This window comes from Echiichthys vipera, assembly GCF_963691815.1.
Source record: "Echiichthys vipera genome assembly, chromosome: 20".
NCBI classification, from domain to species: Eukaryota; Metazoa; Chordata; class Actinopteri; order Perciformes; family Trachinidae; genus Echiichthys; species Echiichthys vipera.
Window position 1 is genome coordinate 15,891,330 of NC_139845.1, and position 26,606 is coordinate 15,917,935.

At 40.7% G+C, this 26,606-nt stretch overlaps 2 protein-coding genes across 3 annotated transcripts; both read left to right on the forward strand.

The window, feature by feature from the left end:
- Positions 1-6,325, forward strand: pyroxd1 (pyridine nucleotide-disulphide oxidoreductase domain 1). Of its 2 annotated transcripts, none has more exons than XM_083934795.1 (13): positions 1-268; positions 396-476; positions 932-1,051; positions 1,535-1,663; positions 2,097-2,170; positions 2,337-2,533; positions 2,650-2,747; positions 2,873-2,975; positions 3,069-3,184; positions 4,349-4,471; positions 5,090-5,227; positions 5,426-5,515; positions 5,971-6,325. In XM_083934795.1, exons 1-13 carry the CDS (start codon positions 191-193, stop codon positions 6,127-6,129), a joined length of 1,506 nt encoding a protein of 501 aa, XP_083790921.1. In that variant the 5' UTR covers positions 1-190; the 3' UTR covers positions 6,130-6,325. The 2 variants fall into 2 exon arrangements, with proteins under 2 accessions (XP_083790921.1, XP_083790922.1); XM_083934796.1 differs by having other exon boundaries at positions 3,072-3,184.
- A 2,427-nt stretch (positions 6,326-8,752) lies between these two features.
- Positions 8,753-23,398, forward strand: etnk1 (ethanolamine kinase 1). Its single transcript, XM_083935433.1, has 8 exons — positions 8,753-9,040; positions 10,408-10,667; positions 11,174-11,314; positions 14,539-14,681; positions 19,252-19,335; positions 19,419-19,579; positions 20,570-20,643; positions 20,894-23,398. Exons 1-8 carry the CDS (start codon positions 8,894-8,896, stop codon positions 20,964-20,966), a joined length of 1,083 nt encoding a protein of 360 aa, XP_083791559.1. The 5' UTR covers positions 8,753-8,893; the 3' UTR covers positions 20,967-23,398.
- Positions 23,399-26,606: the final 3,208 nt, after the last annotated feature.

Genomic DNA, 26,606 nt, shown 5'->3' on the forward strand with positions numbered 1-26,606 from the left:
TGCGAATGGATACTTTGTTCAGCTAGCTATAACAATAATGCTCTAAGAGACTCTTAGCAATTACCCGCTGGGTTTTAAATATGGATCAGCGTGTCCATGCATAGAGAGAAAAACAATATCGCAACCATTTTGACTGGAAATGCTAACGGGAGCTAGCATAGTGTTAGCTCGATACTGTTTTCTATAAGGAATGGCAGATAGAAAAGAGAAAACTTTTAGGTTTGTGGTCGTAGGAGGTGGCATCGCGGGTGTGACGTGTGTTGAGCAGGTGGAAATAAATAAATGTTCTACACAGAATACATCTATTAACCTAACGTTTGGGATCTAAGATCTACTCCCGAAATGCATGTGATGTGATGTAGTTACTTAACATTAACCTTAATCGTCATTGACAGCTATCATCCCAGATCCCGTCAGCTGATGTGGCTCTGATTACAGCAGGTCTCCATATCAAGGCAGTGACCAACTATAAACAGGTCAGGACAATGATGATGATGGTAATGGTCTTCAGGGGGAGCGTTATTACACATACAAGTAACTACCGACTGACAGTTTCTTGGGTTAAATACATAGATACATACTTGTCTACTCAGTTTGCACTCAATTCATTCAAACTTTATTTATACTCGAAAGCTCATTGAGGGGCTACCTTCACTTACGATGACATCGAGTTACAAAGACAAAGAAAAAAAACAGAAAAGGAAGCAACACCATCATCAAAACAAAGAAAATCCCTCAAAATTTCCAAAATGGAAAAACAAATTGATAAACAGATCATGACAACTGGGATTCAAAAGAAACACAACAATGTAAAGCAGCTACAAGTAGAAGTTAGGCGGTCTAAAATCAGATTTCTAAAATGTCCAAAAGGCACAAGTGAGTTGATAATAATCAGTAATAAATCATCTGTATCCTTTCCATTGTTGGCAAGGTGTCCAAGACACTGGAAGAGTTTGATGTGGAGGAGAGACCATCCAGTGTTTTGGAAGAGAAGTTTCCAAACCTGACCGTCATCCACTCTGCTGTCAAATCACTTCACACGCAATCACACGTAAGTTGCTGTGTTTCAGAGTCTACTAGATGGAACTTGATAGTGTGTATAAACACAATATTTTATTTTATGGTGTACTGTGTTTACATAGCATACTGTTTCTGGTTGGTATGCTAGATTTGATAAGAAACTGTGACTGCTGGTAAAAATGCAGCTAAGAAATGCAAGCACCATAAGCCACACATGCTGTATTTCCCCATCAGTTGTTTACTGATTATAGTGTTAGAATTGCAATGAAATTCAGACAGGAATTTCCTGCGACATATCTTAACAAAGGCTTTTTGGTGACAATTATCTGTCTGTTATTGCCACCTTGTGGACATGGGGTTTCAGCACATGGTCTAGCTCTGAGTTTTATGTCCAAAATCCAACACCAGTTTGTAAAAAAGGAACATTACTCTACCAAACGGAGATAAGAGAAACAAAATTCAAAGCTTGATTTGATCATTTATCACCATTTCCCTGTCTTCTTTCTATTCTCAGTCTGTGGAAACAGCCGATGGACGAGTTTTTGGTTATGAGAAGTTGTGTATCTGCAGTGGGGGCAGACCCAAGCTCCTAACCCAGGACAACCCTTATGTGCTGGGGATACGGGATACAGACAGCGCCCAGGTACATCCCCATCACCCTTGATGTCTGTATTAACATGCAAAATAACAGACCCAGAAGCGGTTTGTCCAGAGAAAATGAACATCCTCCAATTTTATTTGTGTTTTAGTGTGACATTTTCCTTCTTTATTCTTGTGAATGTGATGTTCATGCTAAGCCACAGTTAATTCCACAGCACCGTCCTTGGCTCAAAAGTACATCCAGTAACATTTCAACAGCTGCAGCTTGCAGTATCTAATTTTTTGTTTAAAAAAGGAGGCAATAACAGAGTGCACACAGTCCTCTAATTTCAAAATAAACATGGCCTAGAATGTCCTTGTAATCTACAAACAGCCAAAATAACTTGACTAAAAACACACAACCTCCTTAGTTGGGGTTTAAAAACAAAACGAACACATGTTAATGCTTAACAGTTTTCCCTGTTTTTGTGTTTCAGGAGTTTCAGAAGAGGTTATTCAAAGCAAAGAGAATCATTGTTGTTGGCAACGGAGGGATTGCTCTGGAATTAGTGTAAGTAAACTATAACCGAAATACTGAAGCATATTTTTCAGTTTGTACTTTTCTATTGTCCGATCAAACAGCATCAAACCTATATGTAACCCCTTCGTATAACTTCACCACCATTTTAAATTATTCACACTGTCACATTCAGCTTTCTTTAACCATTTCTGTCTAGGTATGAAGTTGAGGGCTGTGAGGTGATCTGGGCTGTGAAGGACAAGGCCATAGGAAACACCTTCTTTGATGCTGGAGCGGCACAGTTCCTCATCCCATCGCTGGAGGTGGACAAACCAGAAAGAGCTGCTCCCTGTAAGAGAACTCGCTACACCACAGAGGAACCAGCACCCGGAGCGTCCCAGACCTTCACAGCAGGTCTTCACTTTAGGTTTATTCAAACGTGTGACGGATGGATTTCTCTTTTTCTCGTATGCTGCGGTATAATCTGTCCCAAGATCATCATGTTCTTATCATTGTGTTTGAATTTCCAGATAGAAGCGCACAAAGGCATGGTTCTGGTCCTACAGAGGCTGGCAGTGCCCTCGGTCCAGACTGGCATGAAGGAATAGTTCTACGAGGAGCAGAGCAGGTATGATAGTTTGTGCAAGCTTATCAATGAGAACATGGGAAGTCTATTTGTGAAGATATGACCTTCTTTATATATTTCTACCTTCTGTTCTCCTGTGTCTCTTCTCTCTGTCGGCCTGTGCTCAGGTGCCCTGCAGAGTTTCACTGGAATACCAGTGTGAGGTGGAAAATATCTTCACCTCTGAGGAGCTGCTCAATTCCCCACAGCAAACACGCAGACCTGAGACTGGTGAGAACTAGGCCTGCTGCTCCGATTTTAAACTCATCCTCTCCTCGTTCCCTTTTTCCCTCCAACTTTCCTTGACCTTTTCTCTACTCTCAGTAGGATCCTGGCCAGTTTACGTCCGGCTGACAAACGGCAAAACATTTGGCTGTGATTTTGTTGTCAGTGCCACAGGTGTCGTGCCAAACACTGAGCCATATCTCCATGGCAACAATGTAAGTAAACTCACCGACATGAATTATATTTGCTTTGGGGATCTTCAGGTTTTGTAGGTTTTTCCATAAGATTCACGTCTGCATTTCATTTATCATAAGATCACCTAGCTGACCAGCTAGTAAGTAAAGCACATCAAAGGCAAATCAGGACTTTATTTGTTTAATGGCCATTCGATCTGCCATTGTATCAACGACCACATTTTGGAAATAATTGCAAGGACAGTCATATTTATGGTAGAAATAAGCTAACTTGTGCTCCAAAGTTTTTGAATTGGACCCACACTACAACTCTGCATCTTCTTGCACAAAACGTTCGATGGAATGCAGTTGGGTATCAGTGCCTCAAGGTGTCGCTAATTAGCTGTTATCACTCCCTTCCCCATTTAGAGCCACCTCATCAAGAATGAATGTACATTTTACAGCAAAGAGTTTTCATATCATAGTCATATATTGGTTCTTATCAGTAGTGGAAAGTACATTTACTCAAATATTGTACTTCAAGTGTAATTCCGGCGCAAAATCATCCCACGGTCCTTTTCAGCATCAAATAAGCCATCAAGACAGTTTTTGTCGTGGTACAACTATTAACGGTGAAATCCATGAGAGTCGCTAACAGCAGGATGTGGCTAACACTTATTATTTCGGGGCAGTACGGTGAAGGCATTAAAACGGGTTTTTTAACCACTAATACTGCTCAAAATAACACCAAACATCTGCAGTAGCATGATAAGAGTCATTACACATACAACGAAGCACCAATGGGCTCCTTCCTTTTAGATTGGATTTGGTTATCGACTTGAATGTACTTTACTACGAGAGGAGCTGGTACCAGGGGCCAGTAGGTAAGTCTTTCAAAACACTCTTAATAAAGTCCGGGTTCGCTTGCTACATTGTTGGTGCTTCATGTTAGATTTCAACCAGATTTCTCTGTTAATAGTTGGTAAAACTGTCTGGGATGATTTCACGCAATTAGACTTTAAGTACAAATTAAAGGTACTTGTTCTTGCCTTGAGTGCATCTGTTTTCTGCTACTTTATAATTTTACTCCACTACATCTCAGAGGTAAATATTAAACTCCCATCAAAAAAATTACATAAAAATACAATGATGGGTCGCAGTACTTCCACCACTTGTGCTTAATGATGATCACTTTTATTTATTTAGTTTGCACTGGCAGATGATGGCGGCATGCGGGTTGATGACCACATGTTGACATCGGAGCCAGACGTGTATGCTGCAGGAGACGTGTGCACTGCATGCTGGGAACACAGCACATTGTGGCAGCAGGTAACTCACTGACAAATCATGGCCTCAGGCTTTGTTTTCCCTCAGAAACTACAGCACATAGAATAGGGCCTGGTTATTTGCTTTATGTCATCCCCCACATCTGAATACCATCTTGATGTGTAAAGATACAATCTGGCAATTGTGTTTAATACAGTTCAGTTCTTTCAACAAAGCAAGATCATCAGTTCTCACACACCACATAAAAATTCAGTTCAAGCTTTTTGAATAAATTCCGTTCTTCCAAAAAGTATAAGCTCTACAAATGTACATGATTAAAAACAACTGATCTCATTCTGCCATCAGTGATTCAACATGTGCACCTGAATGTGAACCTGATATCCTTTATATGAGTGTGTCATTTATTGGCCTGTAAAAAAAAATGCTGGACATCTGTGCAATCAGCACGACTCTAATTCACTGACAGTTTGTCCTGAAATGAGTTTGAAATTTAGGTCGTCAAGAAGACAGGCTTGTTGCAGTTCTCCTGGCACTGGTGGAAGAGCTAAAAAAAAAAAAAAAGAGTTCATTTCATCAGGGTGTTAGAAGAGTCTATATTGAGGCTGAAAAACAGTGTTATATTTTCCTCTATAGTTTGAATCTCATACTGTGTGTGTGCAGATGCGTTTGTGGACGCAGGCCCGTCAGATGGGCTGGTACGCCGGCCGCTGCATGGCGGCACACGTCCTGTCAGAACCGATAGAATTGGACTTCTGCTTCGAACTCTTCTCGCACATTACCAAATTCTTCAACTACAAGGTATGTGACATTTTCCTACAGTGTTGTGAAGCTGTTAAAATAATAACTAATGTTAATCATCTACTTGGAAAATCATTACCATTTCTTTCCAGACCTTTCAAGGTCATTTCACAGAGCTACCTTGAATGTACTTTAGTGTCTCTAGGTTCATTCACACTGTGCATTTAAACAACTTCCCCTCTGCTGGTCATTCCACAGGTGGTCCTGCTGGGAAAGTTTAATGGGCAGGGGCTGGGGCCCGACCATGAGCTGCTGTTACGCTGTAGCAAAGGCCAGGAGTATGTCAAGGTGAGCACTAATGCTCTTGTGTGTTAGTTTTCAAGTGGGTCTTTTTTACCGGGCCAGTCTAATTTATGTGGCTCATTTACCAATATTGATTCAGTTACATAAAAAAGTTACTTTTTACTGTCATGTAGCAGTAGCAAAATCACAAGATCTTTGGCATTTTTGTAGTGCCATTGGCATTTGGAGAGTGTTCAATTTAGATATTTGTAGCTGTGTGAAAGGGACCAATGTTTTTCTGTGGGTATGATCTAATTCCGCTAATGAGCCCCAAGCAAAGCATGATCAGCTGGTCATTCATTCAAATTGGAGATATCAATCAATGTTTTTGTCACATGAAATCATCATATATAGATGTCTTCCCTCACATCACCGGAATAATTTCAAGCCACTACTGGAGATTTCACCACGTCTAGCCTCATTTTCAAACAGTATAGCCCTGTACCGCGTTTCTGTTCCAGGTTGTTCTCAGCGGAGGTCGGATGGTCGGAGCTGTGCTGATCGGGGAAACAGACCTTGAGGAGACCTTTGAAAACCTGATCCTCAACCAGATGGATCTGACTCCGTACGGAGAAGAGCTGCTCAACCCTGACATCGATATAGAGGACTACTTTGATTGAGCATGAGGGGTGTGATACAGGAAAATGTTTAGCCTGAGGCATGAGAAAGAAATGTGCAATCCGTCATGTCTAAGCTAATGGGTGTGTCGCATTTTCTTTTTTTATTATTAGCAATGAGAATTAGCCATCATCTTGGTTCTTATAAAGACACATGTCAATTCAAGAACATGTTTTTTGCTTTGAAATAAATTATTTTCAAAACCAAGTGTACTTATTGGCACTTGAGTCCCTTGGTCGTGGCATGAAAGCAAATGCAGCACTGTGAAGAAGAATGTGAAATCTTCAGCAAGGCATGGGGAAACTAATCCTTTAGTTGCTATGTTGTCTTTGTGACTCTTGATCAGATTTCACCCTTTATAGCAGCTACGGCTCCTCCTGTGTCCCAGCAGGCGTTACAACAATAGACATTAGCCGGCTAGCATGAAGGTGTCTATTGTTCCTCAGATATGATGCTCTAGGAGCTGGTGCTGTTTGAAAATCCCCTGAAAACTCACTTTTATAAAGACCAGAAACAGAAGTAAAGTGAAAAGACTCATCCCCACAAGGAAAATGTAAATGACTTAAATAGGTCAAACACCCATTTCCACTTGCTGGTTTACCTGTGGGTTTGTGTTTCATAGATATGTGTTTTTTGGGTCAGTGGTTCACAAACAGGAACCTGCTCACATTGATTTAGCAGCTACCATTGGCTGATAAAGGTTATTTTGGCAACCTTGTGTTTTTACTCACTGGGCATTATGCATCACAAGTAAAAGTCTATGCGTGTGAGGCAACAATAAGAGTGTAGTAAGCCTAATAGTAGTGTAATTTACAACACACTTTTTGGAAATAGGTCTAAAACAAGAAACATGAAAAAAAAAAAAAAAAAGCACTCCTTTTCCTCAGGAGCTACTGATAAGTCACTAAGTCACTCTACTCAGCTCAACTGAAGCTGTCCAGTGGCCAGCTGGAAATGACCGACTGATGGCACTGGGCAGCTCTCCTGTAAGTGTGTACCTGTGTGGGTGGTGAGCAGGCTATTGTTTACAACCTCTGATGGATATGAAAGGTTGGACAGTTGCGCAATAAGATCCCTTGTAATATTTTACACAGTATGTTACCAAGCAACAAGTCAAATGTGGCATGAATTAGATGCCAGCGTGGAACAGATGTCACATGGTCTAACTGGCCTAGATGGAAATATACCAGGGGTGTCACAGGTGATATTAAGTATATTTAGACTTATATATTTAGAGGGGCTAAGCCTCTACTATGGGAGGGTCTTTGGGAGGGTTTTCTCAAGTGGGCCTTTTACCAGCCGTAGTTACCAGTCCTTGTGGGTCTGTGTGTGTCATCACAGCAAAATGTGTTCCTGGAGACACCTACTGCAACAGGAACTACAACAGGGGTGATTTTGAGTATTGAGTATAGAGTTTGAAAGTGGGTGGGATCTGAAGTAGGCCTTCATTTTTATCTCAACTACACACCTTTTGTGACTGTGTCTTGCATGGTTGCATGGCAAGCTGTGACAAAATCTGCCCGCACAAACAGACAGACATATAAACACCAAACAGACACTTAAAACCACCAACTTGTGCTAGTTCCCACTACAGTGGGTGTCTCCAGGATTGGACAAATTTTTCCACGACGACACACACACACACACATAGATTCACAACGTAAAACAATACCAACATCGCTGTCCTGGCTGGTAAAAATTGAGTGTTTGTTATGCAATGCAATGTGGGATGACACAGAGACAGTTAGAGCTTTCACTCGTTTATTATGAGGTCAACAACCACTAATATAAACAGAAATATGTGTTCACAAAAACATTAACTTTTTCCTTTACAGCTTAGATACCAGATGTGTGTGTGTGTGTGTGTGTGTGTGTATGTGTGTGTGTGTGTGTGTGTGTGTGTGTGTGTGTGTGTGTGTGTGTGTGTGTGTGTGTGTGTGTGTGTGTGTGTGTGTGTGTGTGTGTGTGTGTGTGTGTGTGTTCGAGACACTAGAAAGCAAAATTAACTTGAGTTCAAATGGATTGACTCTGTACGTCGAACACCAGCCCTTTCCAGCTCTGACATTTAAAGTGCTCAGAGGCTCAGCCTGGACTTGACACAAAGCTCATTCATTCGAGCAGATCGCGGATGTGACGTCAGTAGCACGGTGCTGTTACGTGTGCACGCTTGGAGGTAACCACCGAGGACTGGCGACTTGAATGACCATTGCGAAGTTTGAGTCCTAACTTTTGCACCTAACATTTGCACTCGTATGTCTCCCGATTTTTTGGTATCATGTTTGTTTGTCGGTATCACATAATCATTAACGTCACCATCACGTTGTATATTAACATGTTTTTAATGATTTGTTTTACTTTTTTTTTTATTTCATTGTGTTTTTAACCAAACAATTATTTAAACACCAACAAAACACAAATGCAGAAAAAGACCAGAACGGAACAAGACAAAATGATATACACAGAGGTATCATAACAAAAAATAAAAACATTAAAGACATACTAACGATTAAGCTCCGCCGACGGCGCACGCTGACGCCTTGATCACGCGCTTCCAGTGAGTCATACTACCAGCATGCATCGGGAGAGCCTCTCTTTTCTGGTGGGTGGGATTTTTTTGAGAGGCGTTGCCGCAGCGTACCGACCATCCGAAGACTATAAACCCGCCGCCCGTCACGCGTCTTCATAAAATTGCGCATTTAGCCGTCGCGTACAGCACACTTAACCGTCAGAGTTTAAAGATATTCCAAGAATTCAAAGATTTAAGTAATGGCTAACTACATTCACGTACCCGACGAGGCTCCCGCTGTGCCCAAAATAGACGTGACAGTTGACGAGAGCGACTACAGATCTGGTGCACTGAAGCTTATCAAGGAGCTGAGACCGAGCTGGAAGCCGTCTGAGGTCAAACTCAAGGTACTTCTTCATTTTTAACGTTTTACTGTAGGTTTGTTTGTTTGGTATGGCATGCATCCCAATTCCCCCGTGACTTATATATATATATATATATTGTGTGTGTGTGTGTGTGTGTGTGTGTGTGTGTGTGTGTGTGTGTGTGTGTGTGTGTGTGTGAAAAGCTATAGACGTGCATTAATTACAGGAGCAGTTATAGCTGTTGTAATGACCCTAATGACCAGCTAAAAAAATGCCAACATTTATGTCGGTGTCATTGAAATATCTGCTGACATCCACAGACCGATGGTAGACACAATATCAAGCTCCCGCTAGGGTTAATGTTTAGCAACTGCGTCACTTCAGGTTGAGATCAGACGCCGCTCTCTGGTCGCAGCCTGCAATCCTAAAACATACCTGTTCATGTGTGTGTGTAACAGCACCGATGTAACATTGAAGTTTCATGCTAAAGCATCCATGGAAATGCTGTGTAGTTTAAGGCCTGCAGGTGTGGTGCAGATAGAGGAGAGGTGTATATGTTATCATGCTGCGTTCAGAGTTTCTGGAATTTACGACACTAGTCTGGAGGCTGAGATGTTCAGTCAAGTACACATAGTTTATTCTTTCGATGGTAGATAGAGCACGAGTTACTACTTTTAATTATTAAATGTAAATCACTGTCCTATGTCAAACTAATAAAAATGAAGCAAACAAAATGGAACATTATGTCCTTGCATTATCCTATGGTTGGTGAGACAAAGCTCAACAAGACACCCTACTGAAAGGGAGTTTTCTTTCCTTTCCACTGACATGCTAGGGGGGTGTGGCTCCACTTGGTAAACACAGTGAGGATGGGAGCTGGTCACATGCTCCACCACCACCACCACCACCCTTGCCTATACTCATCAATGACAGCCAAAGCAGGAACTCAGCAAATGCCTGCCATAGCTTCCTCATGCAAAAATAAAATTCCTGACCGTTCTGTTTTTCTCAGTCAATCCCTTATAGAGTGAACAATTAGGGCTGGTATGTTGCCCCCCCACACACACACACACACACACACCGCGCCCCAAAAATGTTCCCAGCTTCACAGCAGAGACAATTCAGCTTAAATCAACTCAGATGAGCCCTAATTTTCCAATGCAACATTCATTCCTCTTCTCTCTTTTGTGTAGCTTGCCAGATTCCGACTCCCCTCAGAAGTTATGTAATACTCAAAACAATGTAGGTTTTCATGCATAGATAGACAGTGCTTAAATAGAATAATATGGAGAATGGTCCCACTGTCGTTGAGCTGGAGGCGTCAAGCTAGATTGTTGAAGCATAGCACAAATTCAAAATTTTCCTCTAACTCACCTGTTCCCTACTCTTTCCTCCTTTTGTCTCTGCAGTTTTTCACAGATGGGATAACCAATAAGCTGCTGGGCTGCTACGTGGGTGCAGTTATGCAGGATGTGGTTCTGGTCCGTATTTATGGCAACAAAACTGAACTGTTGGTTGACCGTGAAAATGAAGTGAAGAGTTTCAGAGTTCTTCATGCACACCGCTGTGCCCCACACTTATACTGCACCTTCAACAATGGCCTTTGTTATGAGTTTCTGCAAGGAACTGCCCTGGAGCCTGAGCACATTCGCAGCCAACCTGTTTTCAGGTAAATTAAATGCTTGTTATGTGTCCTGAGGCAAGTTTTACTGTCATCTTACATAAGAGTCTGGGATGTTAGCTGTGCTTACGACCCCGAGACAGGTTATGCAGGTTTTGCGCACACATTCATACACACCGCCCCCGACCCCCACCCCCCACGCAAACATCCTGAAAATTCCTCAAGAAGCAGTCACACCTCTTGTCACCTAAATTATAGGCCCAGAGCAGAAGAATTTTTCATAAATGGTGACCAGGTGGAAATTCTATTGATCTTAACCAATTGAGAAAACGCCTTTTATATTTTTACCAAAATAGTACTTTACCTACTCGAGTAACTCTTGTATCTGTTTTGCCTCTAACATTGTTATTTGGTGACAACATTTTAGGCTATGTTCTTTAATTGATGAAAACATTTCAATCATTATTTTCCCTTCAGAACTTATTACTAGACTTGAACCTAGTCTCACACTGCTGCTGTTCTAATTCCCATTTTTTGGTCTTTTCACCCTGCAGACTCATTGCCAGGCAGCTGGCCAAGTATCATGCCATCCATGCCCACAATGGCTGGGTGCCCCAGTCTGACATGTGGCTGAAGATGGGCAAGTACTTTGCTCTCATTCCCAAGTACTTCAAGGACCCTGCGCGGAATGCCAGGTGAGGCCATGTAGAAGATTACGGTTACTGATATCTGCCATGTATCTGTTTTGATATATTGCTCAAAGTTGAAAGACCCAGTTCAGTTTCATCCTGGCTGTATGATAAAATGTATGAATTCATGACGCATCAGACAGGTTTTAAATGGGCCATATTTAGTCCAATAAAGATAGTATGATAGTACTAGACTAGGCTTCACCAGTAATTTGAAAGCCTCATAACAGAGATAAACATGAAGAAAGAACAAGCCTTTTAAAAAGTAGTTTATTGATCGGAAATATAAAATTGGGATTTTAATGTAACTTGAAGGACAAGGGAAAGGAGATTAATATTGTCAGTGTACTTGTAGAACAAAGAAAAACACCACGCCAATTAATGAATAGATATGAGGTGCTTGTATCATAAGTATGTAAAAAAAAAGAAGAGCTGAATGGTGATAAACAGACTTAATTTACATTTAAATACATTTGGGAACACATGGCTTTGCCTCTTGTATATATCTGTTCTCAGTTATCTCCACGTGGAACTATGACTCCCTACTTCTCTTATCAGTGAGTCGTAAATGAGACAACCCCATGTGCACAATGACACAACACAAAAGTTTCCATTATCAGCTGTAGCTCTCTCACATGTCTGAGGATAATGTGGAATTCCTTTCATAATTGCAGCAGGTATAGTTTCACTTTACCACTTTGGCATTCCTAAGAAATAACACCATAGATTGAAAAACAGCACCAATCTAAACAGCATACAACAAAAAGAGCAGCACCATGAAAGAGGCTGTTAATATTACCCTTAGTTAGGATGTTGACTCTTACTGTCTTTTGTCAATTTTGCATGAACTAACAGTGGTTTTTATTCAGTGGCAATATATTTTACATCTGCCATTACTCTCCATCTCAATAGTGCTTTAAGCAGTGTATAACATGCAGCATAAAACTTGGCGTGAACCAAGTGATGAAATGCATTGTCATCAATTTCAGCATTTAATTTTGGCAGTAAACTAAATGGTAAATATAATCACAAGTGATGTTGCAAATTATATCAGATCAGGAACAAAAGAACAACATTAAGTCCCCTCAGCATTTATATTTGTCCCTCCATCTCTGCTGTCTGATGTTCAGTTCAACAGTCAACGCACAACTTTCCATCTGATCGTGTACATCCAAACAACCTATAAAAAATACAATTTAAAAAACTAGTATTTTCCTCAAATGAGTCACTTTACATAAGTAACATTTCTGCACACACCGAAGAGTCCCGTGATGGGACACAATTCTATAGTTAAACAAAAAGTGTGATTAGTTTCGCTTTCATTTCTGATATTTTACTCGTATGACAGGACGAACATTGTGGGCCTACGATTATTAGTGCATGTGAGTGGATATTGGTGTGCAAATTACTTTCTATGTCTCATTAATTCTCAAAGCAAATGCATCAATTTGCGCCTTTCGAAATCTTCTTGTCCTGGGCACCAGCAAGAAATACGATGGGCCTGATTGTTTTATATTACCAATATATATTCACCTCAACCCTGGGCAGGGTTGGAAATTTCCTTTTTAGTTCACCTGCCACTTCTAAAACAATACCCGTGTGGTACATCACAGGCAACTTGAACCATAGAACATGCTTTGGGCAATTTTGGCACCATTGTGTGTTGGTTGTCTGAATTTTGCATTTGCAATAACAATTACCTCCGTGTATGTTGGCACCCAAAATGAATCCAAAACAAACACTGGCTTATGAAGGCCTGTTTATTTCCATCCTAATGTTAGCATTGTAAGAAATACGCTGATAAAGACTGTGACACCCTCACACTTAGGGGTTCACGCTTGTTGAAGGCAATAACAAAGAATCTGGTCGGGCGTTTGCATCCACAAGGACTGAAGTCTGCTTTTTTCCTTTTGTGTTGTGCAATGTTTGTTTATTCTCAGTTTGTCGTCTCTGATCGTGTCCTAAAGATGATATTTAGCTTTGTAGTAATTTTATGACACAACAAAATGTTAGCATCACATAGTCTGACAAATAACTAATTAACTCTAAATTAAACCAAGCAGCCAGAGAAAGGCAACACAATTGCTTATTTGCATAAATTAAAGGAATTTTCTCAACCAAAATAGTATACTGCTGTATGTAAGTAACACTGTGCATTGTGTGCTATTAATGGTGAAACTAATGTAATAATGAAACATAATCTAAAAGGCAGGAAATGTAGTTGTAAATAGGCTGTAGTGAGGACTTATAGGGAAAACCGCTCCGTGTCATCGGATTGTGGGCGGTGTGTGCAGATGAACGGCATTGGGCTCCCTGTGAAGCAGAGCGGCAGAGGTCAGCCGAGATCTGTCTGTGTTTGGATGATGACGCAAAACAGCGCTTTCCGCATCATCATCCAAACACCATTCATCTGCACATACTGCCATGAAACAGTGCTGGATTTAAATCAGTAAACTATCCCTTTCAGTAAAATCATATATTCTTTCATACTAGGATTACATTTAGGTGGATCACACTGTGAGGCTTTCAAGTGCCCTCTGTTAACTTGACAGTCCGGCTCTGTTAACCTTCAAATGCCCTGGTTGTGATATCTTTTAGCACACATTACATACCCACACCCACACCATCTTTCATACATGAAAGCAGCCCACAAGACAAATACAGTATAGAATAGAAAGAAGAAAGCAGAGGAACACCAACTTCTAACTCCTAACAGAAGGTGCTCATTAATGACAAGTAGTAAAAAATGTAAACCATACTTCAGTGTTTAATTTTTACCTCTGCACATCAGATTTTGTGAAACCTAAAAAAGAACGAAACACTGACAACAAGGAAGATCTTTTGACGATAATAGTGGGAATAAATATGACATGTTTGTTTGAATTGAAACCAAACATGCTAAATTAATTGATTCAATATTACACTAATAAGAGTCCCTGTACCCTCATTATGTTGATTTAATTACATTAAGATTGCAATTTTTAATGAGTCACTTTTTTTCTTTTACTCCACTTATGCCACATACATTTTATTGCAGTTTTATTGTTATTTGTTTCCTTCTCTTCCCTTTCCATGCTTCTAATTTTCTGTTCCTTTTTCTTTCCCCACCACTGTTTCTAAGTCTACTTTCAGGTTCCCTGTACTGAATTTACCTCCATCTGTCCTTTTTATTTATACTCTTAATGCATTCATTATACAATATTCACCCTCTTTGACTCTGCCCCCTCCAGGTTAAGAATGGAGGTGCCCAGCCCACAGTGCCTCCGAGAAGAGCTGGTGTGGCTCAGGCAGAGCTTGTCCGTGCTGGGCTCCCCCGTAGTTCTCTGCCACAATGACCTTCTCTGCAAAAACATAATCTATAATGAGGACGCGGGTGAGTATTAACTGCACAAGTGTAGTCACAGACATTACTGTGTGACTGAATTGTGTTGTAGTGTGAACTGCATTGTTCTGTGCTCAGGTAGGATTGCAATAACTGCACTTCCTAAACCCTAGTCACTTGCTTCACTCAGTGTTTGCATTGGGCTGCATGCATAGAATTAGAACAGTCAGAAAAGATCAACTCTGTCTTATTTCAAATGGAAATTCCATCTAAAGCAAAACAAACACAAATTAGTTGTCTGTGATTGATGGGGATTGGAGGGTGTGGCGAAGTTATGTGCATCTGCCTCCAATAAATTTTGGCAAATATGAATCTCATCTGATACAGATTTTATTTAGTGCTTCATTTCCCATACCCCTAAATCCTGTAATAAAGCTTACTTCAGAGTTCCAAAGTGAAGGTGTTTCTAATACAAATTTAATTATGTTTCCTAAACTTTGTCTGATCTGTTGTTCTAATTCTGTGCTGAAAAGGTAAACCACTGTTATCAGCCTGAAGAAACTGCCATTACATCATACCTCATACCGTAGGTCTTAATTTTACTGCCAGCACAGGTTTTTGGTGCTTTAGAAATGTTGTTTTTAATGGTATGAAAGTCAAGAAACCTGTCCGCAGGCAAACTTATTAGCTTGCTTTTGCAGTGAACGACTTTAATTATACTGGCCGATGAGACTGTACCAGTCAGTGGAACTGTTCTAGTCATTGTGTTTGTAGCAGAGGACCTTTTATACAAGAGAGAATGATAGGAAAGGAGGGGAAAAGAACAGAGTACACGTTTTTTAATGTTTGTGGGAGGTGGGCTGGGGGGTGTTTTAGAGCTGTCAGCCCCCTCGTCGGTTTGTGACGAGGGGAGGGGCCCTTCTCACAGCTCCTTGTGTCTAGCCTCTCTCCCCTAGGAATGACAGCCGAGGCTGTGGCTGCCCTGCGCCGCCCTGCCCTGGGGAGGCAATGGAGAGAGACAAACCTCACGCACAGTCGGCTTTGAGGGCCCTCGCGTAGTCTTCCCACTGCTCAGGCTAATCGGGATGAGTTCATGGCAGCAGTAGGAGCCACGTACCTACCTATTATCCTCCAATGCTCGCCCACCAGTTGTCCCTCTGTTTATTACACAAATGTTTTTTTATGGTTTTCACTTGCTTTAATTCACTCTGAGCACCTGAAGGGTAAATCTACTTTCCATCACTGCTCCTCACTCCTTACTGGGCAGACCATTTAAGTGGAAGGACATGTCTGGCAATATTCCTTATTCTTGTTATTGTCAACAAATCCCATGAAAAAAAATCAAAACCAACATTTATCTAATCAGACAAGAATTGTAACAAGAATTGCCTGTGTAGCCAAATCCCCATATATAGATAGCTTATTCCTCCGTGCCATAGAGCTCCATTGTTGCCCTGGAGCTATTGAAAAAAACAAAACAACAATGCTGCACTGCTACTGGGTGACATGATGAACACAAGGAATGCACTTTATTTTAAGTCAATAGCACATACACAATTATGCTGCTATCAATGCTCATTGATGAACCAAATGTGTATTCATCCGCAGCTGGTCATAGTAAAAATGAATTACATGAGTAACATTTGCTAAAATTACAGTGCCCAGCTGTTTTTTAAGAAACTACTAAGCCTTTTTCTTGAAAGGAAAGTGTTCATTTGTGACCCCATTTTTAGAGATTTGTCTTTCAAAGGGAATGTGCTTGGGCCTGAGAGCCATCGACAGGCTGGGGAAGTTGAAAAGTTTTGAGAGTTGGTTTCAGTCTTTCCATGGGATTTTTTGATATAGAATAGCATCAGCTTTATCATTTGAAGCTGAAGCATGCTTCTGCAAAATTGCAGGGAACCATCTTAGCCTGAGCTCACAGAAAAAGATTTTCCAGAATCTCATTTGGATCTGTGGTTTTAAATGTCAAACAAATGCTGACTGGTTCAACAAGGAAAGATACATTTCCCCTGGAATTGGGCCTACATCCAGCACTATTGTGACAAATACAACTTGCTAAAATTAAGCATATGAAAGTATAGATCTCATTTACAGACATTTTAAAGACTGCACGACATCCATGCATATTTGCAGACTTGCAGAATCATGTTTCAGGCTTCAATAACTAAGACTGAGGTTATCAATACTTTTGTTTTGAAGTATTATTGATTAAAAGCCAGAATAGAAAGGAATCCCCCCTTATCCCAGTAATGCTGGTTTAATCACATTGTGTCTTAACACTGCAAACATAACCACACCTACAGATGATATCCACACTGGGAGGGACACCACAGTAGGGTCCAGGGACTTGAGCTCCAAGCCATTATTACTACATTTCTGTCCCCGCCCAACTCAAGCTGTCTACACCGTCGTTGCAAACTCAATCCTCATGTTACTCTGTACTTACAGCCTTATGTTGACTTGAAAAAAAGCGTAGGCATGAGAACAGACTGAACAGCTACCTTCCTGTCACTTCTCAGATGTAGTTGCTGAGTTGAAACCAATGTTTGATGCCACTTGTCTACCCAACGCGACAGCAGAGAAGGCACCATTTCTTTTATCGATAAAACCATAAATAAAAGTGGTGGAAGCACAGATATTTTTCTCAGTTTTCCAAGGTGCTGTTTTTCTTCTCTTCTCTCTTTTTGTCTCTCCTTACGGTGTCTCTCAGCTTCCAACACAGGCTGCCCCCCCCCCCCCCCCCCCCCCGCCCCTCTCACTTTCCTCATCTTTTTTTGCAAAGAAAAAAAAAATCCGCACACATTTTTACTGGGTCTCAAGGGCCATAAAAATCTGCCGCTCAGCAGCCAACAGGAAGCCTCTCAAAGATTCTGTCATGTGCAGAATCTGCAGAGTTGTCAAGCTATTGGGTTCACAGCGGACCAATGGGAAGGGAGCATTGGAGGGGGAGTGTTGTGAGAAGGGGAAGTGAGGTTGCATGTGTGAGAAGAAGGAGAAAAGGAATGGGAGTCTGGTAGCGGGCCCCGATGTTTCGACACAGCGCACGGGAGCAAGAATGGACAAAAGACAAATATGTCAGTGTGAGAGTGAGCATGTGTGAAAGATGTTTGCCCCAACCTTTTCATCTGCTGCACAGGGGGGCTATAGCCACTGCCTGGAGGTGTTCAGTTGTGTCCCGCTAGGACCTACACGCCGGCTGGTAACCCACCTCAAAGTGTCTTTCTCTGTAGTCCAGCACCACCTCAAAAACCAATGTTCCATATGTTAAGCCAAAGACATTAGCGAAACAAGCCAAAACATTTAAGAATGGAGATATTTGATAAAATGTATTGTTCTTATTTGTTAATATCTCTGTAACGACAGGGGCTTGTTAAAGTAAGGGTTTGTATTTTGAGATCAACTCTTTGCTCATTGTTAATACTTACACCGCATATTTTAACTGGCCTACAAATGCAATCAACACATTATTTGACCCTTCCTCTCCTTGCACAAACATCAGATATAAATGTTTAAAAAGACACTTTTTTCAGCTGTAGATTCTGAGAATGTATTTTTATGCATTCAAGTTGTTAGTCTAAACTCTGACTGGGTTGACTTTTGAGATGTACAGGACCCTAATAACCGTCAGAAGACTATTATCAACCTTTTTCAATTGGCGTGCGTCCAGAAAGTTAAGTATGTATCTAGGAGCTATAACTCCAGTTGGCTCTCATTAACAAATACATTGTAGGCTGCAATTCAATATAATTCTGAGAGAGCATGTATCAAACAGTGTGTTGCTATACATTTGCTTTGGCAGCTCACTGGACCACTTTAGTGTCACTTTGTATATTACTATCTTCCTCCCTTTGTTCCTCTGCTTTCTTTTCCCCTTTTCCCACATCTCTTCAAAACATATCTTTGACTTGGCCATTTTTTCCTTTGTGCATGTATCCAAAACAAACATTCTCTGAAAAGCCAGATGTACTCCGTTTTTTTTCGCTTTTGACTTTTTGTATGCCTTCCATGTGTTTCATCAGGATTTGCACATTTTCATCTTTGATAATTTGTCCCAGCTGACTATTTTGTGGTCTTGTGGGGGAAAAAGGCAGATAATCTATTACGAATACATCTAATCTGTTCAAGATATCATATGAGATGGAGTATTCCTTGAAGATGTGCAAGCTATCTACATGTTCTTGTTAAGTTTGCTTCTCTTGTAGTCCTAAGAGTTCCCACATTTAACAAGAGATTTTATTCTGAATATACGTATGTTGAGTCTGACTTCCCTAAATCTTAACCGCATGTATTTGTCCAAAACAGCATTACAGTGCATGTGTAGCAGTGTTTATCATTAGTTATTTTCAAAAGAATACCTCTTAAGTTTAAATGTGTTTTACTTAATTCCCTTTATTTCATTTCCTGCGCTGAAGTCTCCCTCTACACTTTCCTCAAAATGCAAGCTCTTACTCCTCGCCCCACAATCTGCTAACTAGCCTGCCAGACCAGTCAGGCTGGAAGAAAGTTAGTGTGAAATACAAGCCTTGACATTCTGAGTTATCAAAGGGAAAACACATCATAATCATTTAATGTCTGCTTCCTTTGTCTCTTATCTAAACAACGCTGCTTCTCTCCTCAGGCAATGTAAAGTTCATTGACTACGAGTACGCTGGGTACAATTACCAAGCCTACGACATTGGGAACCATTTCAATGAGTTTGCTGGTGAGTGTGACTTATACTACTTGATGTGTATACAAATATGTGTAAATGACATATTCACTGAGTGTAAACTTGTTTATGTGCAGGCCTTAATGAAGTGGATTATAGTCACTACCCACAGCGAGCCTTTCAACTGCAGTGGCTCCGCTACTACCTGGAGGCCTATAAAGAGCAAAAAGGCCAGGGAAGTGAAGTGACTGACAGAGAGGTGGAGATCCTTTATGTCCAAGTCAACCGATTTGCCCTGGTAAGAATTTGTTTTGCACATGCTTAATGAACATCATTAGATTATTGCAGAGCAGATCTGCAGCTGACTAGTCTTTATGGTCAAGTCTCAAGTGTTTAAGATGGTTGTGGCTCTGATTGGCAGATTGTAGGTACTCTGTGTGCATTTAGGCATATTTTCCTAATTTTTGTTAACCTTGTTATGTGTATGTTATGTTGTCACTTATTTGAGGACATGAAGAAGACCTTTAAAATTGTACTCTAGTAATGACTTGTGGTCACCATATGGGTACACTCCTTAATGCCTTGGTATAAAAAAAGTAAAGTATAATATCAGGCAATTCCAAAGAAGGGCAGCAAGAAATAAGTGGAGAAAAAACTAAATAATAACAAGAAAAACATAAAACACACAAAAAAAGAAAAATGCCTATGTTGGGAAAAGTAAACAGGGGGTTAGTTAGTTAATAATGAGGTTGTGTTAGTCTTGATGTACACTGAATGGTCAAGGAAATGGTCCAATCATTGAACACTTGTAGAGCATAGTAAGTGTCCTCAGGGCTTGTTCTGAGTGGATTTTCCAGCTCTGCTGCCAGGTGTTGGGTCAGCAAACATTTGATTAGAGTGTGATGTGGGTTAAACAGAGTACAGAGCAATGTGGGCTATAACCGTCACTGCCTGCTCTGAATATGAGAAATGGGTGTTTGTGATGTGCCCGCTGATTCGGCCAGCATATGGGAGGCGCTTGTAACCCCTCTGAGGCTCAGTGCTCTCCCCTGAGCCACACTCTGCCTTGTTTACTGTCAAGAGGAAAAGAGGCCAGTGGGGAGAATGGGCAAGTCAAGCAATTGTGTTTCTGTGTCAGCTATTTGTTGTTGTTGCCATAGGGCTTCTGCAGGCTTTGTACATGCTTGAGTGTGCCGTGTTGGGTAATTAGAAACGACATTTACTGTTTAGACAGTGAATACATGTTAATCCTTTGTGTCTCTGTGTTTTCTTTCTCCTCTGTGTCTAGGCATCTCATTTCTTCTGGGGTCTCTGGGCTCTCATTCAGGCCAAGGTCTCCACCATTGACTTTGACTTCTTGGGGTATGTTGCCATCTTGAAATAAACCACCAAAAGCACTTTATCAACGGCTATTTTATCTGCTCTGCTAAGCACATTTCAGATATTTTATCATATCTTTAAGAACAAAATGTGTAACATCCAGATTGATACCATTTGTGTCATCTCCGTTCACAGTGCGTCTGATATTTTTTGCATTGGTATCCATGTTGCTAACGTGCTGGGTACATTTTTATCTTATCCCTGACACTGCTACTCTCTGTGTGTGTGTCAGATATGCAGTCCTGCGCTTCAACCAATACTTCAAGATGAAACTGGAGGTGGCTGTGCTGAACTTACCCGAATAAAAGCCCCCACCCCCTCATCTTCTCTTCATCCTGCTCCATCTCCCTTCTAATCTGCTCTGAACCTCACATGATGACGGCAGAGCACCCTGTAGGGGTTTGTAGTGAAGAGCTAGACTGAGAGTCTTTCCTGCTCAGTGCCTACAGGTCCCCTCTACGTGTCCTTATCTCTGTAGATTGATTGGACCACAAGCTTTTCCATCCTCTGCTGTCACACCTTTGTTAACAGGTAGCCCAAATCATTTGCGGCCGTGTGTGAAGAACGGACTCAAGACCTGCTATAATGTGAAGCCCACGTGACTACATATTTTGTGGCCATTTCAGTTATTCTAATATCAATTAGGATATTAACATATCTGCCTATTGTATTTGTAAGCAGCTTTTCTTGTAGCTCAAATTACTATGTATTTGACGGTAGTGGAGTGTCACCTTATTCACAACACATAGTAACTGCATACATGACTTGACAGTTTCCAAAACACTCATCTGATTGCCTGGAGACACCTTCTCATATACACATTTGAGCAAGTCCAGCTAAAGACCAAATTTATAATGACATGAAGGTAATACAAAGCCTGCTTTGTTTGCTGAAAAGAAGAAGAAGAAAAAAAAGAATTGCCAACATGGAAAGGCCAGTGCTGTCCCTTAATACCATGTGAGATGAGCCAAATCACTCAACAAAAAAAAGAAAAACTTGTGGTCTGCCTTGTGACTCTTGTTTTCACCCTTATTTTCCTCAGCATACTGTGCATGGGTGGTGTGCCAGAGCAGCCCTGTAGTCATTGTTGCTGTGTAGTTTGGTGAGGGCTCGTGTGTTTTGACTTTCTGGACTGAAGGTAGACACTGAGTTGTAGGAGAGCATCTTGTGTTTACATCTAACCTCTCCCTTGAGTTAAATAGTCGTACGGTATATCAGTCTTTTGACTCGAGGGAGATTTTCACTGTAATGTATGTTTCATGTTTGTTTTGACACTTTTGCTTTTGTTCAAACTGGGGACAAGCTTTTATCTCGCTGTAATTTGAACATTCCATGTTCATATGCTAGATAGGAAACGTGGTTGTAGTTGACATGGTAAGTTAGCAATGTTGGGGACTTTATGCACTGTGACATCAACTGTAAGTCAAGCTGTACTGAACGAGACCAAATCGTTATATTGTCTGCTCCACGTCAGGGAATGTTTGGGAATCATCTTTAATATTTAATATTACGAAACACTGTTGGTCAGTGAAGTTGGTTGGTTACACCATATGTGTTTAGTTAAAATCAATGTAATGAAAGTCAGCTGGGACCTGAGGAGCAAGAGCACCATCTGTTGGAGAAAAAATGAATGGCTGCTTAAAACTCACCTTTTGTTACTTTAACAAACCTACACCAAAGTGTACGCATCTGTTTTTTGCTTGTACATAATGCACACTATCATTTTCAATGTAGCACAAAGAGAATAAGAGTAACAATATAGACTTTTTATACCTGTTGTGGAGGTCCTTGAGAGTGTTTGCAGATGCAGCAGCAGATGACTCAGACAAATCAAGCATATTTAAAGAGAATTGCGAAATTTAATGTGCCAGAAGAGCACCTGATTCTCAAGCAATTTAAAAATAAACATCACATGCAAAATGTGTTGAAGCAAGTTTTCTTGTTCACTCATCGCATGTTTGCCCAGGTGCTCCCTGCTGTGACAAGTTTGCAAAGCTCTGTAAAGAGACCTTTACTGGCAAGACTGCTCCATGTCTCATGTTCATACTAGTCTGCTGGTGTGCCTGTGAAAGCTCATTTTGTACTTAAAGTTTGAAGGGTAGGCCGCTTACTTTACTTCTCTCTTTACGTTAGTATTGTGTGTATTTCATGCTGGTGAATGCAGATGGAAGAATTAATAAGTAGCTTGAGTTGGGCCTAATGAGAATTTGAAGTTTTTGTTGGATTCTAACGTGAAAATCTTCCATAAAAGTGTATTTGATGGTAAAGGATTGTGATAAGTTACCTGTTTGACGTGTGTTGGGGAGAACATGAGAAAGGTCTGCGGGATTGTGTTTTGCCTGTTGTCCAGTTAATACCCATAATCATGACTAACAAAATTCACATTTCTACTGCTCCCCATCCATGTGAAACTAATAAATGCATTCTCACTGTACATAAATAGGTCATCTTAGTACTGCTAACAGTATGAACCCACTACTATTTAACATTGTACAAAAGTCTGTCTTTACATTTATCTGGCCACTTTAGCTTCTGTTAATATGTACAGTAAATACATGTAATAATATCTTTGCTTGTTCTCAAATGTGAATGAATGTACATAGAGGGAGTTCTTTTATTTTTTTGTTTTCTAAAAGTTGCATTAAAGTCAATACTTACCTGGGGTAAAAGGTGAAATGATGAAAGAAATTTAAAATACTGTAAACATGCTTTGAAAAATAAAGTCTATTTACCCTTATCTGTGTTTTCTTTCACCTTGTCTATGGGATTTAAACAGGGAGTTCTCTGTTGCTGCTTTACAAGTTCAGATAGTTAAAATTGGGCTGGTATCTTCTTGGCTGAAAGAAAATTACTCGAATATTTTTTTTCATTACTAAGCAGAGTATCTATCACTTATCATTTTATGTATTTCATTAAAATATATATATATATATTTCGACGTTGCTTTCATTCAGCCTGAATTAAGGGGAAACAGCGCCCCTCTGGTCTAACAGCTAATGAACGTCAGCTAAACGTGCGGTCAAAGACGGTACTGCACCCTAGATGAAGTTACCACAGGAATGAAAGGTTGTAAGAGGGTAGAAGAACAAAAAAATGCAATTGAGAACGGATATGAGATTCAAGAGTTTTGTCATTCACAAATAGCATAGTTATAGGGAAATGTTGCAAAAGGAGCTTTGTTAACAAATAAACACAATGACTCATTGGGATATTCCGTCACGTCGATAGAACTGATAGAAGGTAAGGCCTTAAATATCAAAACAAAAAAAAAGTGAATTGCACCGTATGTTTTGTCTGTCTCTATCTGTGTCTTTGCTGGCTTGCTTCTTTCGCAGTGTTTAAATGTCAGTGTGACTGCCCGTGGGTGTTAACTCCTTGCGGTGGAGTTGTTAATGCAATAGTCTTTTATGTTTGCTATTAAGTTTGCCTGGGCACTGAAGCTGCTGAGTCACTCATCCCTGCAGGGCTTTCAACCATTTGCTCTGCTATATAGTCCTATATGTCATAGGCCTACATTACTTTTTGAAGTAAACTTTCATATCCGTCAATATTATTAGTGATACATCTCGTTAGCATCCACACCTGTGTAGGCTGTCAGAGCTTTGCAGTAGCCTGCTGCTGACACTTTTGCATGCTAAGAAACACGTCTCATTATATGTGCATTGCTTCATTCTAATGCGAACATCATTCTGTTTCCCGACACACATTAAACAGTTGAATGTCATGAGGTCCCTTGTATGACATCACAATAACAAGTCAGAAAATCAGTCAGTATTTGGTGTGACCACTATTTGCCTCACACAGTTTAACACATCTCATAGAGTTGATCAGGTTTTGGCCTGTGGAATGTTGGTCCTATCCTCTTCAATGGCTGTACCAAGTTTCTGGATATTGGCACAAACTGTATATGTATATATATATATACTGTTATATACGCCGATCCAGAGCATCCCACACATGCTCAGTGGGTGACATGCCTGTTGAGTATGCAGGCCATGCAAGAACTGGGATCTTTTCAGCTTCCAGGAATAGACCCTTTTCACAGCAGACATTTTGACTTGTCAATGCAGGAAAAGCACAGGTGCAATTATTAACAATAACGATGGCCGCATTCCATTTAGGAAGCCAGTACAAGAGCTCTGGCATCGTGGACACTCACTCACCATCATGACTTAATGGGACACTCAATGGAATGGAGCCATCGTCAATGTGATTTACACTTGTGCTTTTCCTGCTTTGACAGATAAAAATGGCTGCTGTGAAAAAGGTCTATTGTGTACACATCCTTGTAACATGGGGCCTTGCATTATCATGCTGTAACATGAGGTGATGGTAGTGGATGAATGGCACAACAATGTGCTTCAGGATGTCATCACGGTCGGCTCTCTCTGTGCATCCAAAATGCCATCAATGAAGTGCACCTGTGTCTCTTTGTCTGTCTCCCATACCATAACTCCATCGCCACCGTGGGCCACTCGATTCACAATGTTGACACCATCAAACCGCTCACCCACAACACCAGCCAAACACGCTGTCTGCCATCTGCCCAGTACAGTGGAAACGGGGATTCATCCGTGAAGTGAACACTTTTCCAAAAAGTCAGATTTGTGTACATAAAAGATTTAGATCTCTTTATGTATATATTTTAGCTCATGAAACATTGGAGCACTGTGGTTAAAATGGACCAAAGGTGCAACTGCATGGTAAAACAACTTTTAAATATGGGTGCAGAGCAAGCTACAAAATGACAGTGTCCAATATTTCATCACAGCAGAATGTTGCTTAGTGTAGAAATTCTGTATTTAGCAGAATCAGTATCAAAGATAACCACAAGATGGCAGCACATCCCATAGAAAGAAACTGGTATACGCACAGGTCCCAAACCTGGCAGAATTCTCACCACAGAGGGTACAAAAATGATCCTCTTCGACATTTCTTATTTGTGATATTAATGCTTATTAACACATTTTTATATTTCTAATAAAGGCAGCTCATTATTATTCCATGTATTGAACCTCTGTATGCAAAGCAAATAGAAAAATACTGAATTTACTGAAGGAAACATCACATTGAAAAAGGCTTTGACTGCTTTGCGACATTAAGCCGTGGGACAGTTTTCCTTTGCTTAGGACCACACTTGGTTACACAGCCTGTAAGAAATAAGTCTAAATCAAAGCAATATGGAATGAATTCAAAAAGTGGCTTGGTGAGCTCAAACCTGATGTCAGACAAAACATACAGTATGTTAGGCCTATTAATCAGTGAAAACTACTATAGTGTAATGCGTTAGTTTGTCTATGCTGCAAAAGTGTTATAAGTAAATAGGGAGTGCATGGACAGGCTTTAGTAGTGCACATGTTTATAGTTTGCCATCCCATGGGTTAAATTAGAAACTCATTCATGCCTCAGCCCCCATAACCAAACAAGTAATTTCTTACCATTCTTTAGAAGCAAATCAGGCCTGCCTTTCGTCTCCCTAATGTGAGCACTGTCTTATACAGTCCAACAATTACAACACTGCATTATCCAACTCGCTGACTGTAATTCAATTAACTTCCTCCCCCCGGCTTCACCCAGCCGGATAATACACACATTAATTAACAACAGAATCCAATATCGGCTGTTCTGCGCCTCCACTTATTTTCATATCCCATAAAAAGGTCATAGCAGCCACTTCCAACTGAAGACAATTGGTGTAAGCGTGTAGTAATGGATTACACTTGTATATCACCAGAGCTCAGAGTGTGTGTGTGTGTGAGCAATGTAAGCCTGTTGGTAGTCAGAGGTTGAGGCCTTGGAGAAGTACTGACACAGCTGTGATGCACATCCATCACACTTGTCATTTCACCAGTCCCTGTGGAGTAACAAGCAACAAACATTTCAGGCAGGCAGAACAATCTTGTTGGTCTCATTTCTCTGCAGGCAGAATAATCTCTTTTGGCGGA

What these genes read in the sequence shown, in the direction of transcription:
- pyroxd1 (XM_083934795.1), top strand. Translation starts at nt 191, where the DNA reads ATGGCAGATAGAAAAGAGAAAACTTTTAGGTTTGTGGTCGTAGGAGGT. An exon ending in GGGATTGCTCTGGAATTAGT is followed by an intron (nt 2,171 to 2,336) that starts GTAAGTAAACTA and finishes ATTTCTGTCTAG; the next exon opens with GTATGAAGTTGAGGGCTGTG. An exon ending in GTCCCAGACCTTCACAGCAG is followed by an intron (nt 2,534 to 2,649) that starts GTCTTCACTTTA and finishes TTGAATTTCCAG; the next exon opens with ATAGAAGCGCACAAAGGCAT.
- etnk1 (XM_083935433.1), top strand. Translation starts at nt 8,894, where the DNA reads ATGGCTAACTACATTCACGTACCCGACGAGGCTCCCGCTGTGCCCAAA. An exon ending in CGCAGCCAACCTGTTTTCAG is followed by an intron (nt 10,668 to 11,173) that starts GTAAATTAAATG and finishes TTCACCCTGCAG; the next exon opens with ACTCATTGCCAGGCAGCTGG. An exon ending in AAGTCAACCGATTTGCCCTG is followed by an intron (nt 19,580 to 20,569) that starts GTAAGAATTTGT and finishes CTCTGTGTCTAG; the next exon opens with GCATCTCATTTCTTCTGGGG.